Below are 27269 nucleotides of genomic sequence, written 5' to 3'. Positions count from 1 at the left end.
GGCTTGAAATTACAGGCACCTGTAACACTATCTTTTCAAAATTTTAAAATCATTTTCCCTAATATAAGCCGTGAGCAGTTCAATCGCCAAAGCAAACCTTAAAGGAGACAGAGGATCTCCTTGACTTGTTCCTCTTAGTAATTCTAATTTTTCAGAGTTTATACAGTTTATCATTACTGTGGCCTTTGCAACTTCATATAGATTCCCTAGCACATTAACATTCCATCCATGTTCATTTTCTCCAATAAATTAAACATATATCGCCATTCCAAGTGATCAAAGGCTTTAACAGCACTTTCCATTTATTTTCTGTTGCCTTAGTGCCCTACAAATCGCATCTGACATTTGCCTTCCTGGTATAAACCCTTACTGATCATTGAAATGTGAATGTAATTTGTAATAAAAGCTGTTCAATCTTTGTGCCAAAATAGAAAAAAAAATTGATCATGATTTTGTAATGTTATTTCTCTATATGTGGTGGGAAGTATAATGTCTTTTTCAGGTTTTAGAATAGCTATAATTCTTGCTATTTTCCACGATTCTAGCACTTTTTCACCAAACAATATTGAATTATATACTTTCAAAAGATGTGTATATCTTCTTCCCATAATTTATAAAGGTACTCCTAGCACTGTCATCAGGGTACCCCTGTCAAGGAGAAGCTGTAACTGGCAAACCAGTTAAAGCTGGCAAAATGTTGGGACACCAGTGACAACGATGGATCTAGGAGAGCCCCCCAGGCTATGAACCTGATCTTTCTAAAGGAGTGCAATCTGATTCAGAACAGGCAATAGCACATCTCCTGACTCAGGAACCACTCTCTCACACAGAGAACTTCTATCTTACCAGGGTTGCTTTAATTGATTGGTCCTGACTCAGCTAGTTCTAAAGCATACAAAATCTCCCAAGGGAGGAACCAGTGTTCAGACTTGCCTGTAAGGCTTCCAGTTTCTCCTGCTGTTGGCGAATTTTATTTGTCAGCTCTTTCTGCTTATCCTCCTGTGACTTCTCCTTCTTTAGGTAACTCAGAGGAACCTTCTGCTTCTGTTCAGGAGCATCACACCTGTGAAGGGGGAGGAAAAGACAATCAGGTGGTTATAAAGCTCAGCCAGGTGGTATATAAACATACCATTACAACATATTAGAACATCATAAAGGTTAACAAAATTTAAAACCATATTTAAAACAACAATAACAAAATTACAGTAACTTAAGAAAATCCTATTAAACCCCGTCAAACAAGTACCAGGCCCCAGTAACTAATTAAATGCCCTGAAACAGAAAATAGCCTTTACCTGGCACCAAAAAGATAGTAACGCTGGTGCCAGGCAGACCTCTTTTTATAACTGGGGAATCACCACTGAAAAGGCCCTTCTCCTTGTGGCCACCATCTAAGCCTCCCTTGGCCACAGAACTTGACCGTACTGCCCAGGCAAATGAAGGTTGGGAGGGGTATTCTGTCAGGTACTGTGGTCCCAAGGTAGTAGTGCTTTATAGGTCAAAATCAGCATCCTGGATTGGCCCCAGAAACATGTAGCCAGTGCAAAATGGGCCAGAATTGGTGCTAAATGATCAGACCACCTGATCCCTATTATTACTCTGGTTTCCGTATTTTGCCAAAGCTGCAGGTTCCAAACAGTCTTCAGCATAGCCTCACATACAGTGCACTGCAGAGATCTAGCTTAGAGACTACCAGAGCACAGAGCACTGGCAGTAGGTTGTCTCTGTCCAGACAGGGGAATAGCTGAGCTATCAGCCAAAACTAGTAGAAGGCACTCTGAGCTTCTAAAGCCACCAGGGCCTCAAGGGACAAAACTGGCTCAAAAAGCACCCCCAAGCTATGAACTTGTTCCTTAAGGGTTCATTTATTTCATGTTGTACAGATAACTGTGTGATCTTTCAAGGGAATTCTTTCATCTAGTTCTGCAAGAACGAAACCTGTTCTTTTTTTTTTTTTTTTGCAAGTTCTCCCTGGAGGCACACACATGAATAAGGCTTTCTGCACTAACTGAAAGGGGCTTTCCTTTCCAGATCAGACCTGCTGAAAGAAGGGCAGGTTGCTTACCTGTAACTGTCATTCTTCAAGTGGTCATCTGCACACTGCCCTAGTTTGGGAAGATTGTCCTAACCTGTTTTTGGCAGGAGCCCAGCCCCCCTTCCCCTGGTATAAATAAGCAGGCTCCCACCATTTTGTCAGTCCAGCTGGAAACTGACAGTTCACTGTCAAACTCATACTTGTTCTTAGTAAGAGAGAATTCTGATGTACTTCCATTGACCTCTATGTGGGGCCAGTGGGTGGGTTGTGTGAATGTACAGATGACCACTCGAAGAATGACAGTTACATGTAAGCAACCTGCTCTCCTTCTTTGTGTTCTCTGTGAATCACACATATGGGTGATATCAGCTTACTGATTCAGGAGGTGGGAAGGTGTGCTCACTGGAGTACTGCTGAGAAGACAGCACGTCTGAAGGAACAGTCTTGTCTTTTATATCTGGTCAGTAATGTTGGACAAATGTGGATGGTGTTGACCACATAGCAGCTCTGCAGAGCTGCTCCAGTGAGATGCTGGAATGAGGAGATGTTGAAGTGGAAATAGCTCTGGTCAAGTGTCCTTTGGGTTTGTCAGGTAAGTCCAATTTGGCCAACTGGTATGCTAGTTTGATTGTGTCCACGATCCAGCTGGATAGTCATTGTGGTGTAATCAGTTTGCCCTTGGCATGCTTGCTGTATTTGACAAAAAGTCATTTCAATTTACAGAATGATTCTGTGTGGGATTGACAAAAGGCAAGTGCCCTCCATACATGGCAGGATCACTCAATCATAGATGTGGGTGATGGAAAGAAAGCTGGTAGGATGATATCCTGGCTCAAGTGGAAAGCGATGGCTACTTTCAGTAGAAACTTGGGATCAAGGTGCAGAATGACATTTTCTCTGTGGAAGTATATTTATAGAGGATATAATCTGTGCAAAGCTCACCTACCCTCCCTGCTGATGTAACTGCCACAAAAAAGGAGGTCTTCCATGAAAAAAGGCTAAGGTCAGTCACTGTGAGTGGTTCGAAGGGTGGTTTTGTCAAAGCCTGAAGCACTACCAATAGGCTCCAAGTTGGAATGGATCAGAGGATTCAGGTTGGGAAGAGGTTATGCAAGTGAATGGGAGAAGATGGAAATCCCTCAATTCGACCCCTATAGCGTGAGGTTGTGGACAGGTATATTTTTACGGAGCTTGGTTTTAGTCTGCTTTGATGTTAAGGAATGGGAGAAATGCAGGACTTTATTGATTGTATTGGTGGATGCTTCAAATCCATGTTCAATTCTGTAGTGTGAAAACCATTTCCACTTTGTCGCATAGGATTGTCTCATATTTGGCCATAATATAGCTTGTAGGATGAACTGAATTTCGGGGCACACAGTTGATGGTCCTGGTATCATCGGATCAGCCAAGCAGTCAACCTTAGTGTTGGTAGGTCTGGGTGTAAGATTCTCTCCCATTCCTGAGAGATGAGGTCCGGAGTTTGTGGCAGGTGGCGGTATGTCTGTTCAGACCAGTGCAGTAATGTTGGAAACCACGCCTGTCTCAGCCATCATGGTGTAAGCATTATGCATGATGTTTAGTCTTTCTTGATTTTTGCTAACGTCTTTGTTATTAGTGGAAAATGTGGAAATGCACAGGAAAAATGTGTTTCCACGGTTTCATAAATGCTTCACCAAGAGATTGCAGTCCCATTCCAGCTCTGGAGAAAAGCAGGTTGCTTACCTGTAACTGATGTTCTTCGAGTGGCCATCTGTGCAGTCACACATATGGGTACTGTGCCTGCGCAGTGCCTTTGGCCGGAAGATTGATAGCTAATGGTTTTTTGGCGGGAAGCTCCGCTCCCCCTCCCCCTTGTGGCCTATTAAGAGCGGAGCGTCCGCCATTTTGTTCAGTCTTTGCGACCGAACGTACGGTATCTTAATGGATTTTTTTTTTTTGTCGGTACTGTAAAGGAGATGGTCGGTACTGAAAGTGCCATCTCTCATCGACATCGAGCTGTCAATGCATCCACTCACAGACACTGAGCGGGGCCGGCGGGCGGGTTGTATGAGAAGAAAATGAAAAGGATCCCTGCTGGATCTGCCTACAGTAACCTATCAAGTGCCTCTCTGGAGCTGTAACTTATGTTTCTCTCACATAGTCCCAATCCCTTCATGTTACTGAATCAGGAAGCCCCTGGTTAGAATCCCACCTGTACTATGAATTCAGTCGGTGACTTTCAGGCAAGTGTCTCTCAGTCACTCTAAGTCTAAGGTCATCTACATGACCATGAAGAAAATACTTACCTGTCCTGCTCAGCATCGGGGTTCATAGCACACACCCATTTATCTGGATATTCTTGCTCCACAGAGCTGAGCTGGAAGGGGAGGGTCCGCCATTTCAGACACAGGTCTACCACACAAGAACACACCACACAATGAGGATATTGTAGAACCTGCTGAACCAAGCCTGCCTGCATGCAGAACCCACAAGGAAGGTCTTAGAAATGCTATTGTCCCTTCACTTTTCAACCCATTTTAAATAGGAGGTAGAAATGGAATGCATGGGACAGTTCTCACATGATAGTGAAACTTTCATGTCCTTTTATATCTTAGCTTGTACATTTCAGAATGTATCTGAAACATTGTACATTTCAGAATATATCTTAGCTTGTACATTTCAGAATGCCTCATTTCACAGAAGTTCCCAAGGATAACATCTAGGTTTCCAAGGTATAAGTGCAGGGGGAAATGAAAGAAGTGGCTGCAAAGTACAAACTGTTACTGCACTTGGTTGTTTTGCTGCCACAGCAAAGTGATAGGAATTTCATCTCCATGGTGCACCCTTCTAACCTCCGAATACTAGAATCTTGACCCAGCCTAACTTACCACACTGAATAGTAGTGGGGATCTCCATGGCTCTCCGCCGTTTATAACGCAATTCATTTGATGGAGGCTGGTTCCAGTTAGCAGACAAATAGCCAAAGTCATCCCAGAACTTGCTTATACCTTTCTGAGCTGCAATTTTTCACAGAAAAAAATGAGCTCAAATTATGATGTACAGGATGCCTCTGATACTGATATCTCTATGCAGTCTACCTTCCTCTGTTAATGGTCTCTGTATGTAACCCATCTTCACCCACACCCACACTTATTATTATTTCTTTCATGCCTAACTCCCAAGTTGCAGGGCATCTTACCAATCTCAACATCCTTCCAGTACTGAGCCAGATGTTCTCCCATTGCCCTAAGCAAGTGTCGATACTCTTTGGCATCTGCAAAGTCCTGCTTGTTATGCGTAGGCTCCAAAACCAAGTAAGGGACATCCACCACTCCTACAACACCACCACATGCCCTGTGGGGGAAAAAAAACTATCACATACTTGTGGGCACCAACTCAACACTCTGGTCTGTGAAAGACAACATAGAAAGACTTCCTACTATGGAAACTTTGATGTTAAAAGACTTGTTAGATTATGAGCTGCACAAACCAGAAAGTCAGGTTGCTTCTACTTTATAGAACGAGTAACTATCGTTCTTCCAGTGGTCATCTGTGCAGTCACACATAATGGGTACTGCGTCTGTGCAGTGCCTGTTGTCAGCCAGAATACCAAAGCTTTAATGGTTTTTGGTGGGAACTCTGTACCCTTTCCCCCGGTACAGTCTCTGAAGACCGGCAGATCGCCCCCTAGCAGAGCGCGCCACAAACTGGAGGAGTCGACCAAAGGAGACTACCGTCCTGTCCCCCAACACCTAGTGGGGCTGGAGGGCGGGTTGTGTGACTGCACAGATGACCACTCGAAGAACGACAGTTACAGGTAAGCAACCTGACTTTCTTCTTTGTGGTCTCTGTGCATCACACATAATGGGTGATTAGCAAGCTTCACTAACCGGATGTGGGTCGGTGTCATCAGTGAAGGATGGATGAAAGGACAGCCCGTCCGAAGGAGCAGTCCTGTCTGGCTCGGACATCAAGTCTGTAGTGCCTGGTGAAGGTACAGGGAGTTGTTCATGTGGCAGCTTTACAAATATCCAGAAGCGGTACGCCTGATGAAAAAGCTGAGGCAGCCACAGCCCTAGCAGAGTGACCCCTGGGAGCAACAGGAAGATCTAGCTTGGCTAGCTGGTAAGCACGCTCAATAGTCTGAACTATCCATTTCGATAGTTTTTGGGCAGAGATAGCAGCACCCTTGTCAGGCTCGGAGTATCTCATGAAGAGGCGTTTGGTTGTCCGGAAATTCTGTGTGTGACCGATAGAAGGCTAGGCATCAACGCACATCGAGGGAATGGAGAGATTTCTCTATCGGAGTGGATGGGGAAGGAAAGAATGCTGGAAGAATGATGTCCTGGTTAACGTGGAATGCTGTAGCCACCTTGGGGGAGAAATGCTGGATCGGAATGCAGGACTACCTTTTCCTTGTGGAAGTTAAGGTATGGTGGGTGCAGGCGGAGGGCAGAGAGTTTACTTGCCCTTCTTGCTGATGTTATGGCAACCAAGAAGGCCACCTTCCAAGATAGTAACCTTAAATTGGTCGTTGCAAGGGGTTCGAAAGGAGCTTTGGTTAGTGCATGGAGAACCACTGACAGGCTCCAGGTCGGTACCGACAGTCGGGTCGGAGGATGGAGATTTTGTAGTCCTTTAAGGAAGCAACGGATGAGCAGATGACAAAATACAGAGGAACCAGACAGTGGCCCACGAAAGTGGGATATAGCCGTGATGTATACCTTAATAGAGCTAGGCTTAAGTCCAGACTGGTGCAAGGAGAGCAAGAAAGAGAGAATGTTATCGATGGAAGCCAATCCAGGAGCAAAATGATTGGCTTTCGCAAAGGTGGTAAAACGCTTCCACTTCGCCTCATACGACCGATGGGTAGATGGTCAAAGAGCGGACTGCAGTATGAAGTCTATTTCGCGCTGAAAGGATGCAGTTTCTGAGGAGACTTGAGTGGGGTTGTTCAGTACCAACTGACACTCTGATGTCGAAGCTGAAGTATTTTGTTGAAGCCGATGCGAGCGATCAGGAGTGGTTAGTGCAGGAGCCATGCGGTAAGGTTGAGGGTGTCGAGGTCGGGGTGAAGAACCGTCCCTCTCTCCTGTGTAATCAGATGGAGGACCCGTGGCAGACGGAGGAACCTGCATCGGGACAGGTTGAAGACGGTCGAGAACCATGGTTGACGGGGCCACCATGGTGTAATGAGGATGGCTCATGCTCGGTCCCGAGCGGCCTTCTCCAGGGTGCAGGTGATTAGAGGGATCGGATGAAAGGCGTATAGGAAGGAATCTGACCAACTCAACATCAAGGTGTCTCCCCATGAGTTCGGACCCGATCCCGCCCTGGAGCAACAGGTCACATACTTTGAATTGGAAGCTGTTGCAAACAGGTCCAATGTTGGGGTGCCCCAGCAGGCAAACAAGTCTTTGCAAACTTGGTCGTCCAATTCCCACTCGTGGGTTGATGACATCTTCCTGCTCAGGGTGTCTGCTTCTTGGTTGTCTACTCCTGCCAGATGAATTGCAACGAGAGAGATTCCTCTGGGGATACACCAGTCCCAGATCTGTAGGGATAGATGGGCCAACAGTACCGACTTTGTACCGCCCTGTTTGTTCAGGTAGAAGATGGTGACTACATTGTTGGAGGCCACCTGCACTGACTGGTTCCGTAGAATGGGTTCGAAGAAACATAGTGCCTTGCATACTGCTAGTAGCTCGAGAAAGTTGATGTGGTTGACTCTCTCATGCGCTTGCCAAGTGCCCTGCATCTGCAGATTGGAACAATGTGCTCCCCAACCCGTGAGAGACGCGTCGGTATGGAGCGAAATGGAGGGCTGCCGCTGGTGAAACGGAATGCTGATGGCGAGGTTGTCGGTGTTTGTCCACCAAGTCAAGGTCTGGCGAACTGAGGCGGCGGGGAGGAGTCGTCGTCTCGGGGAATCGTGGAGGGGCTGGAAGACATCGTTGAACCACAACTGGAGTGACTGCATTCGCAATCTGGAACGATCATGATTGTTGAAGCCATACGGCCCAGAAGCTTCTGGATAGTCAATGCTTGAATTCATCCACCCTCTTGAACCTGCCTGACTACTGAACAAAGTCTTTCCATTCGGGTCTGTGGTAAGAATGTTCGCGCCCGGACCGAATTGAGTTGTGCCCTGATGAACTCGATGACCTGCGAAGGAGTGAGACAGGATTTTTCACTATTAATACGAAGTCCCACGTCCTCCAGAAGGGTGCACGTAGTTTTAATGTCCGCGACAAGGCAGTCTCAGGAAGAAGAGACGATAAGCCAATCATCCAAATAAGGATAAATTTGTACACCTTGTTGATGAAGGTGAGCACAGACTGGAGCCATGCACTTTGTAAATACCCTAGGGGCTGTAGCAAGTCCGAAGGGGAGGACATTATATTCAAAACTGTCAGACCCAACAGTAAAACGGAGAAACCTCCTGTAATGTGGGTGGATGCCAATATGAAAATAGCCATCCCTCAAATCTATAGATGCGAACCAATCTTCTGTCTCTAATAAGGGTAGGATATTTTGCAGGGTGGTCATATGAAATTTCTTAGTCGTAATAAAGGCATTGATGCCCCTTAGATCAAGTATGGGACATAGGCCACCGTCCCATTTCGGTACCATAAAGTATCTGGAGTAGAATCCGTAGAGCCCATCAGAATGGGAGATTCGGTGAATTGCTCCCTTATGGAGTAGCTGGAATACCTCCTCTCTAAGGATTTCCAATAGGGCGGTATATAGTACCAATCCCGAAGGAGGTATGGTATCGAACTTGATTCTATATCCAGATTCAATGATGGAAAGTACTCATTTGTCAGATGTGATGGTCTCCCAAAAAGGAAGTTGGATTTGCAGCCGGCCCCCATAGGGAGGGGGAAGGGGTGTAGGAGAGAGAGGATTAGTTTGCGCCACCTGTCAATGTTGCCTCTTATCGACGGGTTGGCAGCGGCAGCCTTGTTGATATTGAGTGGCTGGCTGCATGTGATTTTGCTGCTGCTACTGAGGGAATTGCTGGCGTGGAAGGTAATGGTAATAGGGTTGATATCTTGGATATCAAGACTGATGCCACTTACGACAGGTCGAGCCTGGGTTCTCCATCTTCCGAGCAGTAGCTCAAGCATTATAGATATGCTCAAGCTTGTGGTCTGTCCAGTAGTGCAAGAGACCTGAACCATCGAAAGGCATCCCCTCGATCTGTCGTTTGGTTTCCTCTGGGAAATTACAGGAATGCAGCCAGGACTGTCGGCAGAGAGCAACAGAGCCGACCAGAGCACAAGAATCGCAGTCGACATGTTGATGGGGCGTAGTGAGCTGCTGAACAGAGAGCTGCATAGCTTTTCTTATGAAAACTCGGGCCAAGTCCCGCTGCTGCTTCGGGATGAATGAGGTGATCGAATCCAATCGCTGCATCAGAAAATACTGATACCTCGCCATCGTCGCCTCATAATTTGATATTCTAAGGCCAAATCTCATTGCCGCGTAGATGTGCCGTGCCATGAGATCTATTTTTCTGCCCTCCTTATCTCTAGGGGCCAAGTGTTCCCTGTTGTTTTGTCCCTGGGAAGACTTGGCCATAATAGAGTTGGGCTTTGGGTGTTTTAGAAGGAATGTCCTGCTCTCGAACCTTGTACATGGACTCATACCTCCGAGATGTTGATTGAAGCTGGTTGGGAGAAGTCCATGTATCCTTCACAGCTTCCCACAGGGTTGTAATTAACGGGATAGTGATGGTGGATGATTGTTCCTTATGAACAATATTGTAAAAGTTGTCCTTGTTAGTATTAGGCTGGTGCTCGACTTCAATCTCCAAGGCTCGGGTCAGGCGGCCCATAAGTTCGCTGAAGGTGGCATAGGATTCTTCCAGTGACCCAGGTCCCTGGGTGGAGATAACTGCCGTGGGGGACGTGGAACACTCGTCCAAATCCTCAGAATCTGAGTCGTACGGATATGGAGGACTAGAGGAGGATTGAGCCGGAGATGGAGGAGGGCAAGAGGTCGCCGGTGCTGAAGTGGAGGGAGCTTTGGCCCTTGCCAGTCGAGATCAGTGCCTGTATTCTCTCAGTAGGTGATAATAGCTGTACGGAGGTGTGTACCCCAATAGTGGGCTTGCGAAGTCTCAGGGCCTTCATATGGCATCTGGACCCATGACTTGGCAGATTGCCCCGACAAGCGGTGGTGCTGGTGGGATTCAGCCAGAGTAGACCTCCGGGGAGCCTCCGGGGAGGATGGCATTGGAGTTGGCGAGCGGGCCGGTTGGTGGCACGGCAGTGACCGCGGAGGAGAGTCTCAGATCTCTCCATCTGACATCGACCCATGAACGACCGGTTCGGGTGAATGCAACATTGTTGGGACCACGGGCTCAACCCTCTGTGGTGATCTGGGCGGAGTAACCTGCATCAACGCCCTTGGTGTCGGTGTCAAGGGTATCGGGATCAACGGCGCCATCTGGACCGATGGGATGGTTGAGTTTGAGTCTCGACATGGTTCCGAAGCAAGCCTATGTTTGTGGCTAGGTTTGCCCGATTTGTCTTTTTTGGCCTTCTTCAGGACTGATGGCTCCCTGTGGTCGGAATGCGTCAGCTTCTCCTTCTGTTTGAGTGAGGAATGGGAGGAGCGAGAGGTCTCCTCGGAAGCAACTCCCTGGATGGTGGATGAGGGGAGGTCACCATAGAAGGGCCGGCCGACATAGGCTGGGCGGCAAGCTCGTCGGAAGCTAGTAAGGACGGATCCCAAAGGATCTTTCTCAGTCAGTTTTCTCAATTTTTCCAGGCCTGTTTAGTGAAGGCCTGGCAGTTCCCGCATTTGTCGGTGCGATGCCCCTCTCCTAAGCAGGGGAGGCAAAGCTCATGCGGGTCCGTCGGAGACATTTTGGCCCCGCATTTCGAACAATTTTGAAAAGCCGCGCATTGAGCCATCGAGAAAGTAGTAAGAAGGATAGTAAGTAAAAAGAAATAGTGAACTTTTTTTTTTTTTTTAAATAGGAAGGTGGAAAAGGAAGAAAAGAGCTAAACCGGGAAACAAGGTGAAATAACTTGGATAAATTCAACTGGGAGAGTATAAGAGAACAACAATCAAACAGTGAGAGAGAGATAAGGTAATGGCTCGAGGCAATGCGATCGGTGGTTGAAATAAGATTGAGGAAAATGGCGGGCGCTCCGCCCTATATAATACCAGGGAGGAGGGGGGAGGAGATCCCGCCAAAAACCGTTAAAGCTTTGGTATTCTGGCCGACAACAGGCACTGCGCAGATGCAGTACCCATTATGTGTGATGCACAGAGACCACGAAGAAGAAGGTTCAGTTAACTTCCTAATTTTTAAACTCCTAACTCCTCCATGCTGCAGAAAGCAATGAATAACAAAACTAGAAACCAGAAAAATAGTAAAAACAAAACAAGCTGAGAAGAATAATGCACTCTGCTAAATGTGCATAATTTTTACAAATTACAAATCATTTGGTTTGCCTAGGCTCAGAACCTTTGTAAAGTATAGAGTATACAAACCCGTCTATACTCCAAAAATGGACAGGAGGGCTGATTATAGTAAAAATATATAGGAAATATTCTAGTATTTGTCCACTTTCATGTAAAAACAATTCTGGAGTTGTTAAAGGAAGTGTTAGTTGAAAATCTCAGCAAGTAACTCACATGCCACCCTCCAGCTGTGGGCCCACCTTCTCATACATCTTAATCAGTCGACTGCAGTTATAGACAAATATCCCATCCAAATGACGTTGTTCAATGTTCACCCCAAATATGAAGTTCAGCTCTTTTGGCTCCTTCAGTGCTCTATAACAAGTAAAAATAACCAAGTCAAGCAAAGCCTAGGACATTTTGCAAACAAACAAACAAAGCCACATGAAATGTTGCTGGAAATCAGTAGTTACAATACAAAAGAGCTAACTTTCCAGGTCACACCACTCAAATATTTCCAACAAATCCTATATAACACATGAATAAGGGATGAGGGAGTACACATTAACAAAGACTCATATAAGACAAAGCTAATGCTGATATTTTTTCCTTCTACTGCTTATTCAATGATTTTTACTTTCACAATACTAGCCTTTTCTTTGTGCAACTTCCTGAAAAAAGCAGGCTGCTTACCTGTAACTGTCGTTCTTCGAGTGGTAATTCGTGCATTCACACATTATGGGTGCTTTACCTGCGCAGTGCCTGTTGCTGGGAAGATTTAAGAGCTTTAATGGTTTTTGGTGGGAACTCTGCGTCCTCCCCACCACAGTATAAATGGTCAGAGTGCCTGTCCTTTCCCCATTCAGCTGAAGACCCCAGGTGGAGCTGGCCAGTATTGAACATGGCTCATAAGGGAGAAAAAGTATAGAAACAAAATACATACATATAGTATACCCAGTCATTGTGTGAATGCACTGATGACCACTCGAAGAACAACGGTTACAGGTATACAACCTGCCTTTCTTCATCGTGGTCTCCGTGCATCACACATTATGGGTGATTAACAAGCTTACCACACTCTGAAGCGGGATGGTGTTGTCACTGGAAAACTGTGGAGAGGATGGCAGGGCCGAAGGAGCAATCCTGTCTGGCCTTGATGTCTAAGCAATATTGGTTCATGAAAGTGCATGGAGTTGACCATGTAGCCGCTTTGCAGATATCTTGCAAGGGGATGCCCGCATGGAGGGCAGAAGAAGCAGCGACAGTTCTTGTGGAGTGTCCTTTTGGAGTAAGTCCAGTTTTGAAAGGCGATAAGCCAGTTCAATTGTCTTGACAATCCATTTAGAAGGTCTCTGAGTATTAACAGGAGCTCCCTTGTCATGTTCTGACTATTTGATGAAAAATCGTTTGGTTTTCCTGAATGATTCAGTTTGGGATTGATAAAAGGCTAAACATCTATGGACATCTAGGTTATGTAGAGAGCACTCAACTGGTGTCAACGGAGCAGGGAAACAGGCCAGTAGAACAATGTCCTGATTAAGGTGAAAAGGAGTCGCAACCTTGGGCAGGAAGGTTGGATTGGTGCACAGGACTACTTTCTCCTTGTGGAAGTTTAGGTATGGAGGGTTGACATGAGGAGCACACAGTTCACTGGCTCTTCTGTCTCACAATAGCTACTAAAAATGCTGTTGTCCAAGTGAGAAGGCGGAGATCCGTTGTAGCTAGTGGTTCAAATGGAGGCTTAGTGAGAACCTGTATGACGACAGAGAGGCTCCATGTCGGGACCACCGATTGGGTCAATGGTTAAAGGTTTTGCAGTTCTCATAGGAATCAACACACAAGATAATGTGCAAATATAGACAAACCTCCAATGCATCCTCGATTATCCGAAATAGCTGCAATATACACCTTAATGGAGGAAGGCTTAAGATTCCCATGGTGTAACGAGAGTAGAAATTGCAGGATGTTCTCTATGGTAGCAAACTGAGGTAGAAATTGGTTAGCAGTGGCAAAGGAGGTGATGCGCTTCCATTTGGCATTATAGGAGTGCTATGTGGTCGGTTGCAGTGCACATTGGAGAATAAACTGTGTATCAGGATGAAAATTCGTTGGGTCTAAGGCAGATGTCAATACTGATGTTGATACCGAAGGCAACATTGGTCTGAAAGGTCCTGATGTTGTAGAAATAGTTGTAGAAAAGGCAGGTGTCAATCCTGAAAAAGGTGTATGTATTGAATCTGAGGAAACTGTCCGTATCGATGCAGGAGAAGGGGACAATTTTAATGATAAAGACGGAGAAACAGTCAATGAATGAGCCAGGCAGTGAGGTTTAGAGAATGCAGGTCTGGATGTTGTACGGCATCCTGTTCCTGAGTGAGAAGATGGGGAACTTGAGGTAGATGAAAAAAGTTTTTGTGTGATAGTTGAAAAAGAGTGGGGAATCATGACTGACAGGGCCACCAAGATGTGATGAGAATTCTGTGAGTGTTCTGGGGCCGCTCCTGTTCAATCTTTTCATAAATGACATGGAAGAAGGGGTAAACAGTCTGCTGATCAAATTCGCAGTCGATACTAAAACTGGAGCAGTGGCCGCAACTGAGGAGCAGGTACTCCAGATCCAAAAGAATCTGGACAGACTATGGAAGTGGGCAGGAGACAACAGGATGGCATGTGGTTAAGTGCAAGGTCTTGCACTTGGGGCATAGGAATAGGTGTCATAAGTACAGGTTAGGGGACAAGTAGCTGAAGAGCAGCACTTGTGAAAGGGATCTCGGGGGTGCTGGTTGACTGCAAGCTAACCATGAGTCAGCAGTGTGATGCGGTGGTCAAGAGGGCGAATGCCACTCTTGGTTGCACAGCCAGAAGCGTGGCCTCTAGACCAAGAGAAATATTACTACCACTCTATATGACTCTGGTGCACCTGCAACTGGAGTATTGTGCTCAGTTCTGGGCCCCTCATTACAGAAAGGATATAGCCAGGTTAGAGTCAGTGCAGCATAGGGCCACAAGGTTGGTGGCTGGTTTGCAGGGGATGGGGTATGAGGTGAGATTGAGGGAACTGGGTCTCTTCAGCATGGAGAAGAGGAGACTCGGGGGGGGAGGGGTATGTTGGCGACATACAGGTATGTGAGGGGATGTCACATGGAGATGGGTAGAGACCTCCCCTGCAGAGGAAGGCAGGAGGCACTCCAACAGAGAAAAGCTCAGGGAACCAAGGTTCCATTTAGATACCAGGAAGCACTTCCTGACAGTTAGGACCCCGAGGGTATGGAATCGGCTTCCATGAGACGTCATTGAGGCCCCATTGGTGAGAGTGTTCAAAGATAGGTTGGACATGCACATGGTGGGCATGTCATGAGCGGAGCCGGCTGGAGTCAGGGGTCAGACTAGATGGCCCGGGAGGCCCCTTCTGACTCGCTCAGTTTCTGTTTCTATGTATTGCTGGATTTTGGCTATGGTCCTTGTTATTAGTGGTATTGGTGGGAACGCGTAGAAGAATTTGTTCTCCCACAAAAGCATGAGTGCATTCAAATCCGGGCCAATGCCTGCACAGGAGCAGTACGTCCTGCATACAGTTGTCACGAGTTGTAACTGTGTTCGGTGTTCCCCAGAGTTGAAACACGAGCTTCCACTAGTGTGTTGTTGACATGTGTTTGATGAGGGAGTCAGCTTCCTCATTGTCAGTGCCTGCAAGACTGAGGAGTAAAGACAGCTTGAGGAGTAATTCTGTGGGCAATGCACCAGTTCCACATGTGAAGGGTAAGGTGTTCCAACAGTACCAACTTCATTCCGTCCTGTTTGTTTATATAAAACACAGTAACAACATTGTCCAATGCTATCTGAACCATGTGGTCTTATAGGATGGTTTGGAAAGAACACAGTGCTTTGAAGACCGCCAACAATTTCAAATAGTTGAATGCCTGGGGGTCTTGTGTCTATGCCAGGTGCCTTGGGTCTGAAGAAACGCAGAGTGGGCACCCCGTCCAGTCAGGGAAGTGTCAATATAAATTTTCTGGTGCACAGAATGGAACTTCGCAGGAGAGACTGGTATCGATAGTCCACCAGGACAAGGTCTGGAAGACTGAGCGCAGAGGCTGTAGTAGCCAGTTCAGTCAATCATGGTCTGGATGAAAATTGCAATTGAACCACAGCTGCAAAGGTCTCATCCGCAGCCTCACATTTGGCACCACCAATACCGTGCATGCCATATGACTGAGCACCTGCTCAATGGAGTGTGCAGGGACAGTCCATTGGGCAGTGATCTGTTGGATAGCAGAAATCAATCTTTCCTGTCGGTCCTGAGGAAGGAAGGTTCATGTGCATAGAGTCCAGTCATGCTTTGATGAAATTGATGACCTGAGAGGGAACAAGGCATGATTATTTCAGTATTAATACAGAGCCCTAGTCGGTCTAACAGGGAAGAGGTAGCGTTGATTGAAGTCAAAAGGTCATCTCTGGAGGAGAAAACAATTAGCCAATCGTCCAGGTATGGGTAGACAGGGATGCCCTGAAGCCTGCGATGGGCAAAAACAGGAGCCATGCACTTGGTAAAGACTCTCAGAGCAGTAGCGAGCCTGAAGGGGAGCACGTTATATTCAAAGGTGTTGGTACAGACACTGAACCGAAGGAGGTGCCTGTAAGTAGGATGAATGCTGATGTGAAAGTAAGTGTCTTTCAAGTCCAGGGATGTGAACCAATCCTCTTTCTTGAACAATGGAAGTATATACTGGAGTGTGCTTATTCTGAATTCTTTTGTTTCAATATATTTATTGACCCCATTTAAGTCCAGAATAGGGCACAACCCACCGTCTCTCTTTGGTATCATAAAGTACCTAGAGTAGAAACAGTGCAGTCTTTTGGAGTGATGAAGGTTATGAATCGCTCCCTTATGAAGCAGCTTGATGATTTCTTCCTGGAGGGCTGGGGAGGCTGCTGTATGATCAGGCCGGAAGGCAGCATGGTCTCAAACTCGATTTTATATCCATGATCTACGATGGTAAGAACCCACCTATCAGATGTGATGGACTCCCAGATGGGGAGTTGGCTTTGTAGCTGGTCCCCAAAAGGGAGAGGGGAAGGTGGGTTACAGGACTGAGGAAAGGTCTGCACGTCCCATCATCACTGGAGCTTATCTGTCTCTGGTCAGCACCTAGGTTGCTGGTAATGAGGTGCATTTTGTCTTTGGTTCGTCTGTTATCTCTGGCCATACTGTTGACGTCCCATGGGGCATGGCTGGTGATAAGGCTGGTATTGGTACTGGGATCTGTACCATGGCCACGTAAGTCTTTGTTGGGATGGGTATTCCATGTGGCATGCAGTCAGTTGAGCTTTCTTGAAGTGTTCAAGTTTGTTGTCCATCTTTGCATTCAATAAGCTGGAGCCATCAAATGGCAAATTGTCTACCCAATCTCAGCCAGGCAAGACAGCAAAGGGCTACGGCACTGATGAGAGTCAATATGATGTCTTGCCATGTTCAGCTGCTGTCGGGAAAGCTATATTGCCTCCCCAGCGAATATGCGGGTCAGTTCCCTTTGCTGGTCCGGGAGGAATGCAGCGAGGGACTTGATTTTCTGCCAAAGCAAAAATTGACAGTGGACCACGGTGGCCTCATAATTCGAGATCTGAAGACTGAGTCCCATTGTGGTGTAGATCTGGTGAGACATCATGTCAATTTTTCAACCTTCTTTATCAGCTGGGGTAAAATGTTCCTTAGTTTGCCTGCCTTGCGAAGACTCGATAACTATTGAGTTCGGCTGTGGATGTTTTAACAGGAATGGGACTGTCTTGCTCTTGAACTTTATACATCACCTCTAAATGTCTGGAGGTAGGATGTGGGTAGTTCAGGAGCTGTCAAATGTCAGTCATTGCCTGTTGAAGGGTAGTGATAAATGGCAGGGCAATGGGTGAAGAATCCTCTTTATGAACAATGTTGTAGATGTTGTCTTGGTTGGCATCTATACGTTGTTGAATGTCAATTTCCAATGATTTTGTCATTCACATGAACAGCTCAGAGGAGATACCCTGGGATTCACCCGGAGACCCAGGAACTTGGCTGGAGATAACAGTGTCAGGAGAAGTAGAAACTTGTTGGGAGTCCTCCAAATCCAAGTCGGATTCATAGGGTGGACTAGATGAGGACCCGACAGGAGAAGTTGGTAGGTGGGTGAGCGCCACAGCAGATGTTGACAGGGCATCCCTTGATACCAAGGAGTGGAGTGATGAGGATGTATTGGTGGTGGGGGGTAATATCCATATGGGGGGTAGTAATCCCATGGATAGGGTCGCTCCATGCAGTCAGGGTTGAATCCTCCGTAGCATAGAGGACCCCAGTACCACATTGTTTGTGGTGTGAAAGGCTTGGGGGAAAGAGGGATGATGGACACTGAGGTGCCCTCAGAGAGCCCTCTGGAGATGATTGCCCTGCAGGTCGATCTTGCAGGTGGATGATCTGGTCCCCACTGGGGAGGAGATTCACAAATCTCTTCGTTGGAAATCAAAGCTCTCCCCAAGGGATTGAAGCGGTCGGAACTGGAGTATAGAGAAATTGTAAGCCGTGGAGGTGTCACCTGCATAACTGATTGGCGGCTTGGTGGTTCTGTCAGAACCAAGACTGATGCAACACTTGGTTCAGAGCGGGGCACTTTGTCACGCTTCTTGTGCTGATGTTTGGATTTGTCGGGCTTGTCCTTCTTAGGACACTTTGGTTTTGATGATTCCTTGGACCTGACATGCTTCCTCTTCTCCTTATGTTTGTGAGGAGGAGAATGAGGGAAACGCTTTCCATCCATGATAACAAGATCCCCTTTGGATGAGTGAGGGGGGATGATTTCGATGGTCCTAAAGCTGCAGAAGAGCTGGCCTCAGCTGAGACTTGCTTCATGGCGACCAGTGCTTGGTCCCATAACATTTTGTGCAGCCTATTTTCGCGGTTTTTGTGAGCCTGCATGATGAACAACTGGCAGTGGCTGCACTTGCTGGTCCTGTGCCCTTCTCCAAGGCAGAGAAGACACAGATCATGAAGTTCAATGGGAAACATTTTGGCTTCACACTGTGAGCGCTCACGGAAGGCCGCCCGCTGTGCCATCGAAAAGAGAGAAAGACAGTGAATGGAGATAATTTGTCAGAGAGGTAAGGCCGACAGAGGGGTTTTTTCAAAAAAGATTTTATTTGGATGGGGTAGAGAATAAGAGGAAAAGAACAAGAAATAAAGGCAGGGGTTCGGTAAGGGTGAATAATGGGATTTAGGGTATATACTAGAGTTTAAAGAGAAAGAAAAAGTTTAAATTTTTTAGATTAACAATTGAAAAGATGAGGAGACAAGCGAAGAAAAAGGCCTGAAGCATGCCAAACAATGGTCACAAGCAGACTGAGGAAAGGGTGGGCACTCTGATCATTTATACTATAGAGGGGGGGAAGGGCAGGGAGTTCCCGCCAAAAACCATTAAAGCTCTTAAATCTTCCTGGCAACAGGCACTGCACAGTCACAAGACTTATAATGTGTGATGCATGGAGACCACGATGAAGAACTTAGGGCCATGAATAATGTGAGTTTCTGGTGAACTAGCAGGCCTGTTGTAAAATATGCAATCTTTTCTACCCATCCTTCTCTGGGTGCATTGCTCTTTCCTTCCCAAATTAGTGGAGGAAAAAGCACTGCAAAGAACAGAGGACTACACACGCAGTGGGGTGGGGCAGACCTGGGATATACCTGCCAAAAAAGCTTATTACTGCTGCCCTGCTCTGTGTTTAATTTCCTTCCAAGGAATCTAAAAGTCTATTACAACCCAATTGCCTTTTTCCAGCTTCATATTGTTCTTGAGTTGGCTTCTATTGGTCAGAATCAATTTCGGTTTCCCCTGTCTTCCTGCAACTGTGTATGTTAGCTGACTTCCTTCCCCTCATCATCATACTGAACCAGAATGTAAGGATGCTCACCTCATATTATATGGAATGATATTCTCTCATTTCTTTTTATCTTGTCTGATTTTAGGATTGAGCTGTAATTCTCAGTACAGTGGTGCCTCGGCTCACAAACACCTTGGTTCACAACCAAATTGGGTCACTAACAAAAATTTCGTGAAAATTTTGACTTGGGTTGTGAACTCCGCATTGGGTGGGAACCAAGATCGTGGCCATCTCCCCACCCAAGTGGGGAGATGGCCATGATTGCAGTTGTATTCATGCTGGGAAGACGTGAGTGATCACAGGCGCACTCCTGCAGGAAAGACGAGTACAATCTTGGCCATCTCCCCCACCAACCAGCACGATTGCGGCCACCCTCCCACCCCGAGTGGGTAGATGGCCACGATCACAGTTGTGTTTGTGCAAGGAAGATATAGAGCAGCTGATGACAGAAGAACTTGCTGAACTCCAGAGTGAGCAGCAGAAGGCACTTGCTGAGGAGGATTCCACTGAGGAAGAGGAAGACAGGGAAGAGGTTAGCAGTGATGTGATACAATCCATTATGAAAAAATGGAATGGGTGCCAGGATTTCTTTGAGAAGCACCACCCCAACATAACTGTAATGAAGAGAGTGTTGAATCTGATGAACGATAATCTGGTCTCTCATTTCCGAAGGATTATGCAGCACAGGAAAAAACAAGTGACTATAGACAGAGTTTTCACCAAAAATGACCCTGCAGCTAAGAGACAAAGAAGAGGGGAAACCCCTGAAAAAGATCTTCTCAATGTCCTCATGGAGGGGGGGCTCTCTCTCAAAACAATAACTTCCCCCCACCTAGGTTAGTATTCTCCACTGTACTGTACAGTATTTTGCCACTATGTTGTTCTTTGTCATTTTGCTTCAAATTTTTCTGAAAAAAAAAAAAGAAGTTACAGAACGGATTAACCTTATTTACATTGAACCTTATGGGGAAATTTGACTTGGGTCACAACCAGAGTCGTGGAACGGATTAAGTTCGTGAGCCAAGGTACCACTGTATTTAGCATTCCCAATGTAAAGACTAAGCCTCAAGTCTTAGAATGCCAGTTAAATCATACTTCCCAATATGAATAATATCTACCTTACCATATTTTGTTCTCATACTTTGTAGATATGACACAAAAAGTATGAGAATGAAACATGGTAAGATAGGGATTATTTTGTTAGAGATTGGAAGTTCTGGGAAGTATCCAGCCTGTAGACTGACTGTTTCTCACTATTAAACTAGTAACAAAGGAGTGGCAGCAGATTTATTTTTTTAAACCTCACACTGAAGAGCTTCTCTAAGACAGAATCTGGTGTCTGGGCCAGAAGTTCTTCCCCAATGAATTACAGGTTCTGTGACTCTGATGCTATCAACTTAGCAACAAATAGAAAAACACCTCTAAAAGAGCTTTTTTTTAACCTCAACCCTCTCATCCCCTCTATTTATTGTTTTGAAATTTCATAGCTTTCTTCCCCTTTCACTGGGTAGCATTGGGCAAGTCATGTTCTTAGACTAACCTTCTACAAAGTACTTCCCTGGGGTAAAAACGGGATGAAATCACCTGCATACATGCAGGGCAACCTGAGCTCACTATGGGAAGGACAGCATAAATCTTTATTAATACAGGATGTTGTATGAACTTTTATACATAAAGGAAAAATGCATGAAGGAACAGAAACTCTGCTGCTCACCGTTGCTTTGCCTCTTTGATCCTCTTTTTAACATCAGCTTCTCTCCGCATGTTTATTGCCATGTCCTGGGTTTGACACAACATGACCTGCATATGTGAAACAGAACCTCATTTTGAACAATGTTACTTGAAGCTTAATGCTGTTTACAGTTTCCTCCTAATAGCCCTAAAAGCTCTCATAATAAACTCTGCTAAAGTAACAAATTGTTCTCTCCATTTCTTACCTGTCATGCCTTTTTAGACTGTATATTATATCCTGTTTAACTGATTGTATGCAAGCCGCTGGAAGCGGTTATGGCTAAGAAACAGTATATGAATAATTCATATAAATAAACGAACAGTGGCAGGGCCAATTCAATATAAATCTGTCAATTTGAGGCTTGGTTCAATGTATATTTTTCCAATTATATATTTTATTCATTTCAAATTCTGGGATGTCTTTTAAGCCTACATGAACACTTGTATGCTTTTTTGTGTGTTTCTTCTAATGCTTGCATTTTTAATTTTGCCTAATACACTTTTTTTGCAAGTAATCTTGTATAATGCATCTTTGTTTGCACTTTACTTGGGAAGGATATTTGAATTTTTGTTTGCCTACTGCTTCAAACTATGAAATCAGGTAAGTTTTTATTAAAATGCCAGAATAATTCTAAGAAAATACACAGAGCACAAATTTGTCATAGTTAAGCACACTGAAGTTCCATTGATTTCAAAACAGGAAAAAGTTACAGTTACCAATGAAAGGGTTGGGACTTAAACATGCTTAACTATGTTTTGTTGAATTTTGCTGTTTCAACCTGTTTTACATACATTTTTATATTCAACAGTATATTTACATAAAGTATATTCAATACCCAACAGTAAAAATGGGTGTACATTCTTTATACTAATCAGTTTGATTCTGGTCTATTCTGAAATAAATATTGGGCAGAATCCAGTAAGGAGCTTAAACCCCAATTCCACTGTGCAAGTGGGCCACTACTATTTGTGCAACAGCAATTTAGCATTTCCACAGCAACCCAAAAGGAAAAGAAATGCAGTCCATCAACCTGCCTCCTTCCAGAAAGAAAATTATACAATAAACTGGACACTCAGAATTGCCTACTGTCCATAAATAGAATTACTGAATATTCCTGAGTAAAGCTTGATGAAACTTTTCAAGTTAGACAAAGGCATTTTCCCAGCATTAAGAATCAGTCACAGGTGCAGCCAAATACTTAGTATCTGCTACCAGGTGTCTTCTGCTCAGTTCAGGGAGATGCTTCCCTGAGTTTCTCTTCTTGAATTTCTAGCCACTAGTCAGACACTATGCATTTACCCTTGACTCCCTTGTAAGATCCCCTCCAAGGCGCAGCTCCAAAGCACGGGCTTTGCTCTCTGCTTCCCGAGCTTTCTCTTCCGCTGAAGCAAAAAAAAAAAGGAATTAGTATCCATACATATAGCAGAACTTTGCAGAAATGCAAACACATCCTTAGTTAAACAAGTCATGCTGAAGGTAATTTACTAGAAGTAAGAATCTACAGGGCAGAAGCAAAAATCTAAAAATATATTGCTTGGGGTATTTTTGTACTAATTTTATAGGGTCTTTGAAAATAAGAACTAGATATGCACTGAAACTATGACTTTGGAATTTTTGTCCAGTTTGCTAGAAACAAGAAAAGTTGCATGACTTAGTTCGTGTGACACAACAATTCATTGTGGGGAACTAAAAAGCAGGTTGCTTACCTGTAACTGTTGTTCTTCGAGTGGTCATCTGTGCATTCACACATTATGAGTGGGTGCTGCACCTGCGCAGTGCTACAGCCAGGAAGAATTCAAAGCTTTAACAGACAGTGGGGGACAGGGAACTCTGCACCTGTCCCCCGCTGTAATATAAGGGGTGGAGTGCCCACCATTTTCCCCAGTCTCATGGAGACTGTCCTATCGCCCCCTGGTGGATAAACGGTCAGTGTAAGATGCCACCCGTGAAACCAATTAAAGAAAGGAACATACTAATAAAGTAAATACAAAAATATTCAGTAGTTGTGAAGGAAAAATCCTTTGTAGACCCAATCACTGACACCAAGTGGGGCCGGTGGGTGGGTTGTGTGAATGCACAGATGACCACTCGAAGAATGACAGTTACAGGTAAGCAACCTGCCTTTCTTTGTTGTGGTCTCTGTGCATCACACATTATGGGTGACTAGTAAGCTTACCAATCTGGAGGCGGGATGGTGTCGTCAGTGAAGAATTGAAGAAAGGACAGCACGATCGAAGGAGCAGGCCTGTCTGGCACGGACATCAAGTCTATAATGTCTGGTGAATGTGTGAGGGGTCGTCCAGGTTGCCACCTTGCAGATGTCAGGTAATGGAATGCCAGCAGAAAAAGCCGAAGAGGCTGCCACAGCTCTGGTAGAATGACCCTTGGTTATGACAGGGAGTCCTAGCTTAGACAACTGATATGTCAGTTTGATGGTTTGGACGATCCATTTGGAGAGTCTTTAGGGGGAGACAGCAGAGCCCTTACCATGTTCCAAGTATTTAATGAAAAGGCACTTGGTCTTTCTGAAGTTCTCCATACAGGACCGATAGAAAGCCAGGCAGCGCCGTACATTGAGAGAATGGACAGACTTTTCTATCAGTGTCAAGGGTGAAGGGAAGAAAGCTGGCAGAACAATGTCCTGATTAATGTGAAAGGGTGTAGCAACCTTAGGAAGGAATGTAGGATCAGTCCAGAGAACAAGCTTCTCCTTATGAAAACTGAGGTAAGGAGGGTCAACACGAAGGGCACACAGTTCACTCGCCCTCCTAGCCGAAGTGATGGCAACAAGAAAGGTGGTTTTCCAGGACAGTAACCATAAGTCAGTGGTAGCTAAAGGTTCGCAGGGAGCTTTGGTAAGGTCTTGCAACACAATGGAGAGGCTCCATGCTGGTACCACTGACCAAACTGGAGATTGGAGATTTTATACTCCTTTCAGGAAATGACAGACAAGGACAAGTGAGAAGACAAAGGAGCTGGATATAATACCACAAAAGTGAGAAATCGCAGCGATATACACCTTTTTTAGAAGTAGGTTTTAGTCTGTGCTGGTGTAGGGACAATAGAAGGAGTGAAATATTGTCAATTGAAGCTGAGTGAGGCAGAAATTGGTTGCTCGCTGCAAAGGTGGTAAAACACTTCCATTTAGCTTCATAGGAGCGGCGAGTCGTCGGTCATACAACAGATTGGAGAATGAATTGAATGTCTGGGTGAAGGAGGTTCAAATCTGAAATGGGACCTGAAGGTTCCCTCGGTACCAAAGATTGTGTAACCTGAGGTGAGCACAAACAGGTGCCATATACTTTGTGAATACTCGTGGAGCAATAGCAAGTCCAAATGGGAGGACGTTATACTCGAAAATGTCAGAGCCAACAGTGAACAGAAAGAGCTGCCTGTGAGACAGATGGATACTAATGTGGAAATATGCATCCTTTAAGTCGAGGGAAGCGAACCAATCTTCTCTCCTGAGCAATGGAAGAATATTCTGAAAGATGCTTATCCGAAATTTTTTAGTCTTGTTAACCTGTGAACTTGTTAACGCCATGTTGATCAAGTATTGGATGTAAACCACCATCCCATTTCGGGACAGTAAAATATCTTGAGTAGAAACCATGAAGCCCATCTGAGAGGGAGATCTGATGAATCACCCTTTATGAAGTAGCTGGGAGACCTCATCTCGTAGGACCATCGATGGAGAGCTATAACGAATCAGTCCCGAAGGGGGCATAAAACTCAATTTTATATCTGTGCTCAACGATGGAAAGTACCCACTTGTCAGATGTGATGGACTCCCAAATGGGGAGTCGGCCTTGCAGCCAGTCCCCAAAAGGGAGGGGGGAAGGTGGGTGGAGAGAGAGATCAGCCCATGTGTTTCGTCAACACTATAGCTTATCATTTGAATGATGGTGTTGGCCCTGCTGGAAACAGGCGGCAGGCTGGCCTTGGTTTCACTGTTGACGAGGCTGATACTGTTCGTGGTGGTGGTGGGTTAGCGTTGGTAAGGCTGATACCAATAATATTGAGATTGCGGCCAGTTACGTTGATTCAAGTTCGGTATTTCCATCTTCCGAGTGGTGGCTCGAGTGTTCTAAATATGTTCGAGTTTGTGGTCTGTGTGAGCATTAAAGAGGCCAGACCCATCAAAAGGCATGCCTTCCATGAGCCTCTTCATCTCGTCCGGGAAATTGCTGGAGTGTAGCCATGCGTGTCGGCGTAAGCCGATGGATCCGACAAGCGCCCGGGAATCACAATCTACACAATGTCACGCCGTGCTGAGTTGTTCTATGGCAAGCTGCATAGACTCATGGATGAAAACGTGGGCCAAGTCGCGTTGCTGTTCCAGGATGGAAGAGGTGATGGATTCCAGCCTTTGCATCAGGAAGTACTGATACCTGGACATCGTCGCCTCATAATTCGATATCCATAAACCTAGCCCCATTGCCACGTAGATACAGTGCAACATCAAGTCTATTTTCCGGCCCTGTCTCTCGAGGTCCCTGCAACGACTCAACCACTATAGAGTTTGGTTTAGGGTGATTGAGCAGGAATGGAATGTCCTGCTCCCTAACCTTATACATGGACTCATATCGCTGAGATGTCAGATGCGGCTGGCTCGAAAACTCCCACGTTGGTCATAGCCTAGTGATGAGTCATTATCAAGGGGACGGAGATGGCGGATGACTGTTCCTTACAAACGATGTCATAGAAGTGATCCTCACTGGGATTCACCTGATGTTCTACTTTGATCTCCAGCAACCTTGCAAGGCGAGCTATGAGCTCTCCAATCATAGAGTACGACTCTTCCAGTGACCCAGATCTCTGGGTCTAAATTACGGCATCAGGCAGGTGGAAGCCTGATCCGAGTCCTAGTGGTAAGGCAGACTGGAGGACAAGCCAGCTGGAGATGGAGGAGGGCGGGAGGTTGCAGCCCCCAAGGTGGAAGGTGCATCTGTCCAGGATGGACGAGGACGAAGCCTGTGCACCGAAAGCATGGGGTAGTAACCACACAGTGGAGGGTAGTCCCAAGGATAGGACTGAGATGGACCTGCTGTACGGCATAGGAACCCAGCTCCTGAAGAGTTGGCCCAAGGTACGCTGGTGGTGACGTGTGTCAGATGGAGGTGGAGGCCTCAGCAATGCCTCTGGTGACGATGCAATTGGAGTAGACGAGCGAGCTGGCAGATGACCCAGTTGGGATCGAGGTGGCAAATCCCATATCTCACCATCAGACATAAATCTGCAGAGCACCACCTCGGAGCAACCCAAAGTCGAAGGAGCCAACAATGAGAACTTTTGAGAGGATCCAGGGTGTAACCTACATGATGGCCTGGGCAGTCGGACCCGAAGGGATCGGGGGACCGAAGTGGCCGTCAGGACCGATGGGATCAAATCCAAGTCCCTGCAAGTCTCCTGGACAAGCTTACACTGCTTACATTCGGCTTTGTAGGCTTTAGTCTTCTTAAAACTTTTTCGAAGCCAACAGATCCTCCAGCCCAGTGTCCTTCCATTTTTCCTTTTGTTTCTGGAAGGAGAAATGGGAGGAGCGAGTGGTCTCCTTGAAAGCAGCTTCCTCGGATGGTGGACGAGGGGAGAACACCATGGGTGGGCCCATGGAAGAGGCCTGGGTGGCAAGCTAGTCGGAGTCAATGAGGGTCTTATTCCAAAGGATCTTTCTCAGCCGATTTTCCCAATTTTTGCGGGCCTATTTGGTGAATGACTGACAATGGCCACAGTTGTCAGTTCGATGTCCTTCTCTGAGAGAGAGAAGGCATAGCTTGTGTGGGACCATAGGAGACATTTTTGAAAGAAAGCACTTTTGAAAAGCCACACGCTGAGCCATCGAGAAGCGGACAGTGAACGGAAGAATAAGAGTTAAAGAAGATAGTAAATATATTAAGTATACAACTATTTGGGGGTGGGGGGAAGGGGAAAGAGAAACAACTACCTAAACAGGGAATGTAGGGATTTTGAACTTGGAAACATTTTTAAGTAAAAGATCAACAAGAATCAGCAAACAAGAACGAGTAAAAATGCAATAGAATAGAGAGTAATGAACAGCTCAAGGCAAAGCGATTGGCAGTCGAAAGATGACTGGGGAAAAAGGCGGGTGCTCCACCCTTTATATTACAGCAAGGGAGGGGGGCGGAGTTATATTATTATTATTATTATTATTATTATTATTATTATTATTATTATTAT

General features: G+C 45.7%; 1 protein-coding gene across 2 annotated transcripts in view; it reads right to left on the bottom strand.

The window, feature by feature from the left end:
• Positions 1-27269, bottom strand: part of MORC2 (MORC family CW-type zinc finger 2) — a 129211-nt gene that overhangs the window by 23444 nt on the left and 78498 nt on the right. For both annotated transcript variants that reach the window (XM_044444247.1, XM_044444248.1), the window contains 7 exons: positions 22371-22453; positions 21054-21139; positions 11669-11809; positions 5214-5368; positions 4903-5031; positions 4321-4426; positions 934-1063 (listed from right to left, as the gene is read on the bottom strand). In XM_044444247.1, coding sequence (XP_044300182.1) covers positions 934-1063; positions 4321-4426; positions 4903-5031; positions 5214-5368; positions 11669-11809; positions 21054-21139; positions 22371-22453 — 830 coding nt within the window. The remainder of the gene's footprint in view (positions 1-933; positions 1064-4320; positions 4427-4902; positions 5032-5213; positions 5369-11668; positions 11810-21053; positions 21140-22370; positions 22454-27269) is intronic.

This window comes from Varanus komodoensis, unplaced genomic scaffold (assembly GCF_004798865.1).
Source record: "Varanus komodoensis strain SLA01 unplaced genomic scaffold, ASM479886v1 scaffold44_3, whole genome shotgun sequence".
Classification (NCBI taxonomy): Eukaryota; Metazoa; Chordata; class Lepidosauria; order Squamata; family Varanidae; genus Varanus; species Varanus komodoensis.
This window is presented reverse-complemented; position numbering and strand designations above follow the sequence as displayed.